Source organism: Leucoraja erinacea, chromosome 15 (assembly GCF_028641065.1).
Source record: "Leucoraja erinacea ecotype New England chromosome 15, Leri_hhj_1, whole genome shotgun sequence".
NCBI lineage: Eukaryota > Metazoa > Chordata > Chondrichthyes > Rajiformes > Rajidae > Leucoraja > Leucoraja erinaceus.
Genome location: NC_073391.1, coordinates 16,000,437 through 16,013,452, shown reverse-complemented (window position 1 = coordinate 16,013,452; position 13,016 = coordinate 16,000,437). Strand labels below are relative to the sequence as shown.

At 40.5% G+C, this 13,016-nt stretch overlaps 1 protein-coding gene across 2 annotated transcripts in view; it reads left to right on the top strand.

The window, feature by feature from the left end:
- The window catches only part of lhpp (phospholysine phosphohistidine inorganic pyrophosphate phosphatase), a 106,785-nt gene extending 94,020 nt beyond the window's left edge, over nt 1-12,765 (top strand). For both annotated transcript variants that reach the window (XM_055646758.1, XM_055646757.1), the window contains one exon: nt 12,362-12,765. In XM_055646758.1, coding sequence (XP_055502733.1) covers nt 12,362-12,370 — 9 coding nt within the window. In that variant the 3' untranslated portion in view covers nt 12,371-12,765. The remainder of the gene's footprint in view (nt 1-12,361) is intronic.
- The last annotated feature ends 251 nt before the right edge of the window (nt 12,766-13,016 follow it).

Sequence of the window (13,016 nt, the reverse complement as noted above, 5' to 3'; positions counted from 1 at the left end):
CCTACAAACCTGTCCAAACCTGTCTTTGGAATGTGGGGGGAAACCGGAGCAAACGAAGAAAACCCACACTGTCACAGGGAGAGCGTACAAACTCCATACTGGCAGCAACCATAGTCAGGTTCAAACCCGGGTCTCTGGCACTGTAAGGCAGCAACTCTACCACAGCGCCACTGTGCAGCCCTAAACAGTCCTGGCTACATAGCCTTAACTTATTGTTACCCTACAGTCCTGAGACAGAAGAGTGAGAGGTTGTATGTGAATTACCTGGCAAATGCAGAGACATTATATTTTTATCTGTCTTCATTTTCTCTGTTTTCACTTTCGGAAATCCTATTCATTATAAACCGTTCCTATCTTCAGCTGCTGCCTCAAACTCTGTACAAATCTTGGACTAATTTCCAAACTTAATTTCCAAACTCAGTTTCTCAATAACAAATAATTGCTCATCTGCTGCACTCCCACTCATGTAAACCTTCATAATGACTGTCCCAAAGTTCATCTCATCTTCCACTTGTATAAATTGCAGTTCACCCAAAAGCCTGCTTTTTTTTTGGTTCCTTTTACCCACTTGCCCACAATGGCTTATGCTCAAATTTAAAAATCTCATCCCACTATTAAACCCTTCTTTGGGCTTGCTGCCTCTACCTTTAAGCTCGTGCAGGCCTGCAGCTATTTTCAATATTTGATCCATTACTGAGTTCAGCCAATTGTGCACCCTACTGCCCCCCCCCCCCCCCCCCCTCTTCTCCACCCTCTCCCCCCTCTCCCATCATTGGAAATCATGTTATCCCCAGCTAAGGCTTAAACACCTTTTTCCCTCTCCCTCCTTGAAAACACTCTCATTACCTCTGATTAGCTTTTCCGATATGACTGAAACAGCTCACAACTTTTCGATGTCAAAGGCACAATATAAATTGATGGAAAGATACAAAGTAATACATTGGAAATATGTACATCACAATACTGCCAGGCATTTCCTGGCACTGAAGCATCCAGCAACCTATCACTGTTACTACTGAAAGCCAAAATTACTAACAGTTAACTTTTGTGTATGTAATGGAGAAAGTGAAAGGGATGTTCTGATTAAATACTCATGATTCTCATCTTTCAACTGCAACATCTCATCACTGGTGACCAGGTGCAGGTCTAAAACCTGCCAGTAATTTCAGTTAATGCATGAGAAGGTCCATAGAAACCGAGACGTTGCCAAACTTGTAATTTTCCTGGAACCTGCCGCTATCCTGTATTTTCAGTATAAAATTTCCAATTGAACTTATACCAGGAATGTTCACTCAGCCAGACTTCAAGAGAGTTGTTCCCATCAAATGTTGCCTCTGCCACCTGAAATTGCACTTTGTTGTTGAATTCAGCAGCTTGTTGGTTTGCTATTTCACTATTGTTGCCAGCAGAGCTAGGGGGATCCCTCAACAAATTGGTTGATTTTGGATCATGTGCTACATAGTTAGTGCATAGTGATTCAGTGGTGTTAATCAGATGCAACGCTATTAATATAATAATCTTATGGAACAAACGTGTACGTGAAATACAGTATTGGCAAACCTAAAACAAGATCTGACTGAGTTTCATTTTTCCTGCCTAATCTACTTACCATTAACCTCATACAGAAAAAAAATAGCTTCTTTCCTCTACTAAAGCTAAGAAAAGTTAGATTTTCCATTGGCTTAATGCCAGGTGTAAAGGCTGTGACTTCAACCAGTGAATAGATTGTCCAGGCTTGCCAAACAAATATATAAAGCATCATGCTGCCTTTATGCATTAACACAGCACAGTGTCTGCCAAAGCCCTGGAACATGATAGTATACACAGTTATCAGTTACTTATTCTGGACAGAGATTGTGCTGGATTAATTAAAGAACATTAACAATCAGAGCGTTAGTTTAGTAATGCACACCTTGGACAAAATAGAAATAAAAAATTGTATTAAGAGATCTTCTTTATATATATGTCCCAAGGATTTCAAAGCACCAAGTGTATTTATTTGTTGTGTTATTGCATTTAATGAGCCTGTAAATCTGCAGTAAGTTTGAATTTTATTGTTGCCGTTCCGGTGTGCATGACAATTAAACACTCTTGAAGTACACATTCTCTGTATTCTACTCTGGAATGTAGGCAAACTGTCTGCCTAACACTAGTTATCACTTAGTGGGGTTGGAGTGTGTGGTTAGTGATGAAGGGTGAAGCAAGCCATCGCTGGAAATTATGTGATGAAGTTTGCCTCGTTTACTTCATTGTTTTTGGGGCAAGGGCTTGCCTCCATCTTTTGGCTGACATAGTTGGAAATCTGCCATGGGCCCATCTTTGAGATTTCTGGCACAAGATGTTATTGGAACCAGTTCCTCACAATGTTCTCTGGACCAAAGGTTGACCTGCTTATTTTCTGCCTTTTGAGTTTCCTGATGATCAGAGAATATTATCGATTTACCTTCTTTCCTGCACATTCAATTGCAGGCTAAAATGCAATGACAAACTAGACTGTGATACTTTGTGACCATCTCATCCTCTTTAAAGAATTGTATCAAAATCTCATGAGTTGGATAGCCTGATATCACCTGATAGCCTGATATTACATTTCCACTGTTTCCACCTACTAACAATTTTCTCGCAGTGTAATCAACGTCGCGGGTGAACAGTTTGTGTTAATAAATTATAATTGTGAAAATGGGGAGAAGATTTTTTCCAAATAACTTTTATTTTTGCGAGGATGTTTCCGTAACCGGCTTCCGTCTCCGCACTAGTATCTTTGCTCCGCCATGGGATCTCTGGTGCGGTTACGGAAATGGGGCTGAGAATTACCCATGAATCTGCCCATGACCGTACTACGTCTTTTTCGCCGAGTGGGCTATCTTGCTTGCTATAGGATCTTTGGCAGCCACCGCAGACTGAGCCCTGTTGCACGCCTCACATCACCCTAGCTTTACCACATTGCCCCAGTTATTCAACCTGTACACAGACATATCATCCAAATATATTACACAATAACAAACCCCCTTCCTTTGCAGGACCTGTCACTCAAAAACACCAACACCTAACTAGTGCAACTGCACACTCTGCCCCATGGAGCAGAAGGAGTTCATCATTATTGGAGTGGTTATTACAGTCTGTGGTCAGCGGCAAGGAGGAAACAATTAAAGACCGTACCAGCCAACTTTTACTTTCCACTTCACCACATGTATGAAATGACCAATTCAACCTGGCCAGGAACCCATAGAAGCAAAGAGAGTGAAGATGAAAAATGGTAGTGCTCTTAGTCAACAGCTTAAAAGGGGCCTTTTGTGTACCTTCGATTTTCCAGCATCTGCAGTTCCTTCTTAAACAGCTTAAAATGGGCCTTGTTGTTTGCATTTTATGTTAGCCAAAAGGTAGGATCTGCACTAGATGAGTTTCATGACATGTATATAGCTAGACAAAAAGTAGGACAATGCAGGGGCCAGCATTCCTGAAAGAGAGATTGTAAACAAATTGTGCTGGAGTTTCAAAAGAACACTTGTTTGCAGCTCTCTAAAAAAGTCAATGATGTTCTCAATGATGATATGGGCTTCCATGGGCAAAAATGAAAGGAGTATTAAGTAACATGAAGCAGCTAGCAGTAACCTTGCAGTAAGCTTGGATTCATGGAATGGATAGCAATGGAGAGAAAGGAAAATTGTAGGACCAATGGTGACTTGGGATTGGCATTTTGGTTAGCATAGTCTTATGAATTGGTATGGAGAGAGTCATCAAGGGAGCTCTGCCTAGATTGTCCCCGCCATTCTTCTTTCCTCTTTTTCCTCCTGCTTCTCATCACCTCACTATGTCCTCATGCCCAAATATTTAATGCATTGGTAGCAGAAATGTCCTCAGGATTGCCCTGATGAAATGGGCTATATAACATTCAACAGACCACGAGATTTGACCTCCAGTCTACCAGCCTTTCCCAGAGTGTTTCAGGTAATAGAGACCTGACAACACTGGTGGTCTGGTCTGACATGCCACCTCTGTCAGATTGGCCTTCAGTACCAGATACACACCAGAGTTAAGAACTACATTGTCAGCGGATAACCCATGCTTTTGGGCCACTCTGCCAATATCATGGCAGCTTAAATGCAGATGGCATTATGAGCATGTCATGTGTACCAGCCTTCGGCTTATGGCACATCCCCGAGTTGACAATACAACTTTGGAGGGAGCTGAATGCAGTCAATAATGCATTTCACTTTGTGGCAACATGCAGACCTCACAAAACCAGCATTTGCTCTACTGCTGGTCAGTGAGAAGTGAAAATGAGGTAGACTTGGCTCTTTTGGAACAGTGTGGGTGGGTGATCAATATGTTTCAACAATTGATGTTGAACTGTAAGCTTCAGCCCTTTGAGCTATTAGTAAAGATTCTTGATATGTCTTCATGTTCTTTCTGCTTTTCCACCAATTCCCAGCCAGATTGGACTTGGAGTAGTTGGGTATCTGAAAGGAGAAAACCAGAACGTTTTGGTGAGGTTGTAGATAAAAATTTTACGGTTACACCATCTGTAACTTGTAAGTGAGATGAGTATGTGGAACGGGTAACATGGGCAAATATGATCACGCATATAAGGTCATGGCCGTTGGAAAAGTGATCCTTTCCCTCCTCTGCATTTGAATTTGAGGCTGGAGCAGGTATGTATTTGAGTGAGGATATCTTTACTGAAGAGTTGGAGCACCACATATTGTTTCTCACTGAGGTTCAACCACAATGATTGCTCTCTGAAAGTCCCAAGTAGATGTGGCCACCTTCTAGGAGGCTTTCCTCCTGAGGCCCTTCTTTCTCCTTCTACTATCTCATCCTGCCGAATGTGCTCTCTGCTCACTCACCCTGTCGTACTGCACTTCAAAGGGAGTGATTACTAGTACCCTGTCTGGGAGTATCCACGCAGAAATTTGACAATAGTCCTAGCATACCACATTCTTTGCAACTTCACAGGACTTGAAAGCATTGATCACGTAGAATTGTAGCAAATCCCAGGCAGAAACAGATAAGAGCAAATCTGCAAACAATGGATGGGGTCTTCCAATAACTTTGGGGGCCCTTTTAAATGCTAGTAAAGGGACACAGTTGAAGCATTGATTTAGCAGTTTCTGCACCAATGTGCAATTGCACATTGATGGGTGTTATGGCCTTCCTACTCTGCATACTACTACAGGTAACAACCTCACAAGTTGCAATATGCTTGCCAGCATGCTTATTGTTTAGCTTATGTTACAACTGTCCATCTACATGTGATAGTTAGCTTATTGGAGCTAATTCAGGGTCCATTTTGCCTAAACAACCTATGCTTTGGATCAATATTCTTTCATTGTTTCAGATCAGAAATCGATAACTCACAGGACATTAAAAGTCTTTGACTGGTGGCATGGCCTTCGGCAGAATCATGCTTCCTGACATAGCTGGAAGACATCTTAACAGTTTGTGAATCTTTAATATTGAGCATCTGTTTAAAAAATGAAATAGCTAAGCACTAACTAAAATAAGTTAAAATATTAATATTTAACTTCATTCCTCATGCTCTCCTTGCGCCACAGAAGTGGATCCCCCATGATTATGCTGAAGGCTCCAAGCAGGATTAGCCTTGCCACTTGACTCCATGCACAGTTCAACAACAGATCGAGAGACCGATGCGCTGGCATCTGTCACTGTTCTCACACCAGTCTCATAGCTATACCACATCAGTCCAGTGTACTGAATGCTGATGGCGCTTTTCAGCTGTTGTGACTTCAAATCTCAAACCTACTTGGATGTTTCAACTGGCATACAAACTGCGCACCTAACCAAAAACGTTTGTTCAACTTGATTTTTTGTAACAACTTGGGTGACGAATTGTTATCAGGTGTGAGTATTCTGCTACATTTCCTGTTTCCATTTGAGGGTTTTCAAGATTGCCCAGTTTTCCACCATTTGTTTAAATTGGCATTATGGCCAAGGTTATATAAATCGTGTCTTCTTGTCCCCATCTGATAACTTGGTTTTCAATCACAATTGTGATTTTCATGAAACTCACCATTTTGGTGTGTTATGTCATTCCATGATTGAGTACAAACACAAATACCGTGTACTCTGCAGACAAAGCTGGGCCTTGTGTCATTCTCTTAAATATACAGCATGGAATGTATTAGTCAGGTATTAGTCACGATGGGATTAGTCACCATCGTCGAATGTTGAAATCTATTCTTCTCAAACAACTGGAACATGAAGTAAATCCAATTAAAGATTGATTAAACAATTATATTTTACAAAGGTTGCAGCAAATTAAAATGCATTTGATGTCTTTCTGTGTATAAAAGCCACTGGGAAGCTTATTTTGGCCATAGAATAAAACTGATGGAAGCTGCATATTGCTGTGAATAAGGCAATGATTTCAGTTCCATGTTTACCGCCATCCTATTCCTTGTGTATGTGACATTTCTTAGTACAAACGAGCTCTGTGTTGAAAGGTATTGCAGTTTTGTTATATTGCACTTTTCATTTCAGAGCCAATAGATGATACATTTCCCTCGGCAGCCAGTAGCAGATTTGGCAGTCTCTAGCTTGGACACAAATCCACATCAGCACCAAAATGAATCTTCCTTTTGGGCACAAAGATAAAGGAACGTATTCTCACCAGGAAACTGTTCTACATGCAGAATATTAACATTCATAATCCCAGGGAGCAGGCTTGTAATTCCACTGGGATGCAGTTTTGTTCAGTTTGAATGAAGAGATGAAAGTCTTCTTTCTCCCTTGCATGACCTGGCACCTGTGATCAAAGCCTAGGTCTCTTCCCTCCCATTGACAAAGGTCTGGATATTTTTTGCCTCCTCAATTAAACTTTTCAGCTGAAAGAAAGGTACAAGATGCCAGACGAATGATGCCATACACTGTTACTTTTCTTCTCTCTGCAACATCCTCCCCCATATCCCTGTGTCTTTTCAGCTATGGGGCCTCGTCTGCCATAAACTCAGGAGGGGGCTTAATAAAATTCTATTAAAATTTGCAATTTGGGGTTTGGTCCCGTTTTCGTTGCCTGTTTATTTAAATGGTTGGCCCTTTGCCACGGAGAGGCATATGCAGGGAGTTCTGTCTAGTTACAGAGGTTAACGACCACATGTACAGAGCAAATTAGGACTTCCAGATGTGGAAGCAGGCTTGCCCTCTGTTCTAGTCACAGCTTTAGACTGAGTGTTTGGAAGGAGCTCAGCCAACTAAGTGGGGTTTCCTCATATAATATTGAGTAGCTATGACTTGTATTCAGGGTAGCAAAAAGCATGTTTGCATACTTCTATGAAAATGAAAGTGTCACTGCTGTTTTGCTGCTGAAATTGAATGTGTTATTCATGAATCTGGAGGAAGATATCATGCAATTCACCCACACATAGATGAGGAAGCTGATAATAAAGTTCTAACATTATCCATAAATTAGAAAGTTTGTGGATAGTCCCACAGATGTGCTCAGTAACCTATCTCTACAAATCTGTTCCAGAAGCAGCTGCCTTTGATATCTCAAAATCTATTTTGGACCCCTTCATACTGTGCTCCAAAAGAAAGTTTATGGCAATCTCATCTTCTCAAATCTTCACTCAACTGTAATTGATCATTTTTTCCATTAACCCAGGATTTTTCAATCTTTGGCTCCTCTATGCTGCTTTCCATATCCTGTAATGTATACTGGAGGAACTTGTGGTCTATTCTGGTTTCTGCTTAGATGACAGTTATTGGTGATTAAAAGTTAAAGGGTTGCTACAGTGTTCAAGAGATTTGCCGAGGAGTAATATTTTATTCTGCCCAAGTTGTGTGATTTTTGTTTCCCTGATCCTCTTATTGGTACATTTGAAACCAGTTCTGTCTTTCTTGGAGATAGTTCAATTCCAGGAAGCTCAGATTTGCCAGTGGGTCAGGAACTTCACCAGGCACCGATGCAAATGGTGAATGTGAGAGACAGATAATCCTGAGGGGGATGCGATATCCATCCAATACAATTAACATGCACAAGATGTACGATCTCTGATCCTCTTGATAAACCATCTCCACCCCACTCACATCAATTATTGGGCCATAGCATTCTATTAGGCTAAGGCTGCCAACATTACAGGGATTGCTGTACAGACTGTCTTGATTAACAATTCATCTCTTGGGTGCTTTTGCAAGCAATCTTTGAGAAAAACAGGAATTCTCTGAACACTTTCTACAATATTTTTACTTAGCTTAGTTTAGTTTTAATTTAGAGATACATTGGCCTACCGAGTCAGTGCTGACCAATGATCACCCGTACACTAATTCTATCCTACACATGAGGGACAATTTTTATAGAAGTCAAATAATCTACAACCCTGCTTGTCATTGAAATGTGGGAGGAAAGCGGAGCGCCCGGAGGAAACCTACGCAGTCACAGGGAGAAAGTACAAATTCCGTCGAGGCAGCATCCATGGTCAGGATCGAACCCGAGTCGCTGGTGCTGTAAGACCCGCTGCGCCACTGGAATATATTTATTGGTTATAAAGATATTAGATATCAGGGGAGTTGCTGTTGGAATGGGTAGGGTACTACGAGGTGAATGATAATACAATTTAAATCTCTCGCAAAAGCAATCCTAGGTATTGTGGTTCAATGGTGAGAAGGAAAGGTGTACAAGATGCAGTCACACTGGCAGTTCTTATTTGCTGTTCTCCACATAAGACTTTCTAATTTGACAATGAAGAACAAGCACTATCTGCATGGTGTTGAATAATATTGTTTTATTGATGCATTTCTCAGGATCTGGGCATTGGTGTCAAGGTTGGCATTTATTGCCCATCCGCAATTGACCTTGAGCGACAATGAAGAAACGGTGATCTATCACCAGATGATGTGAGACGTGAGGTTGGCTTTGAGTTGGCGATGGTGTCCTGCACCTGCTGCCTTCGCCAGCTTTGTAGTAGGGCTCACGGGTTTTAGAGGTGCTGTTGGAGGAACCTGGACAATTTGGAGAAGTGAACACAATGGCCAATGAATGAATGAACGAATGTGTTTTCAAATGGATTTGTTTATCCTAAATGGTGTTGAGCTGCTTGAAATTTGAGTGACAACTAATCATGCTCACAAGTGTTGCACAGTCTTGGTCATATGGCTGACGTCATCAGATTTCTTTATTTCTTTCTAAATTTCTTTTGTCAGAGGGTGGTGAATCTGTGGAATTCTTTGCCACTGAAAGCTGTGGATATATTTAAGGCAGAGATAGGTATATTCTTGATTAGTACGGGCATCAGAGATTATGGGGAGAAGGCAGGAGAATGGGGTTAGAAAGGAGAGATAGATCAGCCATGATTGAATGGCGGAGTAGACTTGTTGGGCCGAATGGCCTAATTCTACCCCTACCACTTATGATCACGTACTGCATGATCTCCTGCACAGTTAAGAAAGTAAAAAGTAAGAAGTGGTGCAACAGTGAAGCAACATTTGTTTTCAACATAGAAGTGGATGTCAATGTTTGGTATGAAAGCAATGTGATGTTTATTCGTGGGACGTAAAATCAGCTCATCCCTCCAATGTGCAGTTGACGGGTTGACTCATTCCGGACTCGTCTGATATTTGGTTATGTGAGATGGTGCTGCTGTGAAGACGATGTTAATCTAAGATTTATCTCTTCAAGATTGTATAAAGGGTGTTTACGCTCAGATAATATCATTTAGTGGTTTCCTTCACCATCTGGCTGGCTTTCTTGAAATTGGCACCTTCTGCACTTTTTTGTTGAAAGAAGCTGGCAGCTTTTCACTCTCCACTGTTGCAGCACAGTTCCAGTGCACCAAAGAGGAGGAAATAAGTCAGCAGTCTGTCCTAAGTAGTCAACATTTACTGCACCACCCACTGAAGAATTTTATATACAGAAAGTATATTTGGTCTGAGTTCTATATGAAAGACCTCATTCCATAAAATAATGTTATAGTTACGTTACTTTTTTTTTAATTTAAAAAGTAACCAGTGCTAACAGTTCTGCACTTTAATTAGTGCTTTTACAGTCAATGTGTGAAATTGTGTTTTCTGGATCTTTAGTTGTAAAGCAATAGAGAATAGAGCATTCAATATACGTTATAATTCCCTGTATACTCTTCATGAGCCCTGTGTATAGTGCTATAATTTCAGATGTTACTCGATCTTCAACATGGATATCAGTTATATCAATTGATTTTTATTCACATGGGTATGGACTCCATGCACTATTTTTACTTCTTCAAGAGATAAACCTATTGGGGTTTGCTAAATTGCCCCAGAACTTCTAATGTGTTGCTGATGAGTAAAGCATTGACAATAGACAATAGACAATAGGTGCAGGAGTAGGCCATTTGGCCCTTCGAGCCAGCACTGCCATTCAATGTGATCATGGCTGATCATCCCCAATCAGTACCCCGTTCCTGCCTTCTCCCCATATCCCCTGACTCCGCTATTTTTAAGAGCCCTATCTAGCTCTCTCTTTAAAGCATCCAGAGAACCTGCCTCCACCGCCCTCTGAGGCAGAGAATTCCACAGACATTGAAAGTGCTCTTGTTTTCAGTTGTTTCAGTCCAATTAATTATGAATTAATAATTATGAAAATATTTGTAATAATTTTTTTGAAAGTGCAGCATATCAATGCTAAATATCGATTTAAGGTAGATGGATGGAACTTTGACTACTGAGCAAGAATACTGCTGTAATAACACATTAATAATGGTGCAGAATGAATCTGACACTGATAAAGGTTCTATCTCAGTCCTTATTTTATATTAGTGGTTAAACAGTACACTATCACTGAGAGCTGACAGGAACATGAATCAAATGATGATAACAGAAAAGGACACAAAGTGCTGGAGTAACTCGGGGTCAAGCAGATTCTCTGGAGAACATGGATTAGCGATGTTTCAGGTCGGGAACCATCAAACTGATTATAGAATGGGGAGAAAGCTGGAAAAGAAGTGAGGGTGAGAGATCCTGCCCCTACCAAATGATGACATTGCTATGAACACTTTGCTGGCCACTAACCAGTTATCCCTGTGTTAATATATGTCAGTGGGTTTTTTTAATGCTTTTTTTAAGCAATAGTTGTTTTCACCAACAAACTATTTGCAATGATGTTCAGCTTGAAAGCTCATTTTGTCAAAGTCTTTTCATTTTGCCCGCACACTCAATTCATCTTTAGATTCCTCACCTCAAACTGCCAACACGGGTAAGTGGACGCAGTCGCTATCCTCATGCTGATAATGTGCAAATGTAATTAAAAACTTGTGTATGGCCATATAGTTCAGCACAATAGAAATGGCTCTTTGGCACAACACATCCAAGCTACTCTTTTTGCCATTCTATACTAATCCCATTTTCCTGCATGAGAACCATATCAGTCTACGCCTTGCCTCTCACCCCTACACCCCTTGTCCTGGGAAAAAGACAACGCATCCTGGCATTAGGACCATTTATCCTTTCTACTACCTATGAATTTTATGAACCACTCTTAAGCTCACTCCTCAGCTTTCAAAGTACTGGTGAGAATTAACACAGCCGATCAAATCTCTCATTATAACTACTTCCCACCATTCCCGGCAACATCCAGGTGATGGTCTCGACCCGAAACGTCACCCATTCCTTCTCTCCAGAGATGCTGCCTGTCCCGCTGAGTTACTCCAGCATTTTGTGCCTAACATCCTGGTGAATCTCTTCTGTGACTCTCTCTACTGGCATGGATAGTGTGGGTGTGGAGAGGATGTTTCCACTAGTGGGAGAGTCTAGGACCAGAGGCTATACCCTCAGAATAAAAAGATGTACCTATAGAAAGGAGATGAGGAGAAATGTATTTAGTCAGAGCGAGCTGAATCTGTGGATTTTATTGCCACAGGATTGTGGAGGTCAAGTCAATGGATATTTTTAAGGTGGAGATGAACAGATTCTTGATTACTAAGGGTGTCAGGGATTATGGGGAGAAGGCAGGAAAATGGGGTTAGGAGGGAGAGATAGATCAGCCATGATTGAATGGCGGAGAAGACGATGGGCTGAATGGCCTAATTCTACTCCAACACATGAACTTATGAATACATCCTTCCTGGAGTGTGACTATCAGAACTGTACACAACATGCCAAGAACTATCTTTGGAGAAAGTACTTGTTCTTTTACTGCCTAGTCTTGGGAGTGAAGCTTTGCTTGAAGTTTAATTTATTTTCTCACACGCAATAAAGAAACGATATTTGAAGAACTGTCTTTGGCAAAGTATGGCCTCACAGTGCTTAATTGCAATCTAACTCCATCAACAATTATGACCTATTTTGGATGCTAGTTAACTTCTATTTAACTCCTAAACGATGGATTATTTTTGATGGATCTGTTTACAATGCTTCTGTGTTTTATTTGCAGACCATGTGATGAACAGCACCCAACTGTGAAAGCTGATGGGTATGTAAACAACTTGGCGCAAGCAGTCACAATTCTTCTTGATCACTTACATTAGTAACTTGAACGTCAGTGCCCAAGAATCATCTGGTGATCAACAAAAGATGGCAGGTCAACCTAATCTACTGTCTGGCAAAATGAAGGAAGTTAACATTTGATGTTATGTAGTCACAGAATTAACACTATCCTGTAGGGGTTTATAGTTTACACTAGACGATAAATACTTGATTATAAAACTGTGTACAATTTGGTATACTGTTGGTATAAACTCCAAGGATTCACTTGTGTACAGTCTTATAAACTGATAAAATATCAGATCGTCTGTATATGTTACTGTAACACTGTCAATAAAGATGATTTTAATCCGAGATTCAGGTTTGTCTTTTCTTTTAATATTTTTTATTATTTTATACAATTTTTTAACAAAACAGAACAAAACAAAAAAAAAAAAAAAAAAAAAATAACTGAAAAAGACAACAGGAAAAAAAAAGGAAGGAAAAAAAAATAATTATAATTAAAAAAAAATAATAATAAAACAAAGCCGCCAGACATAACAGTATTGGTACAATCCACATGGTGCTACACAGTCATGCATTGCAAAAGCAGAAGTAAAGGTCAC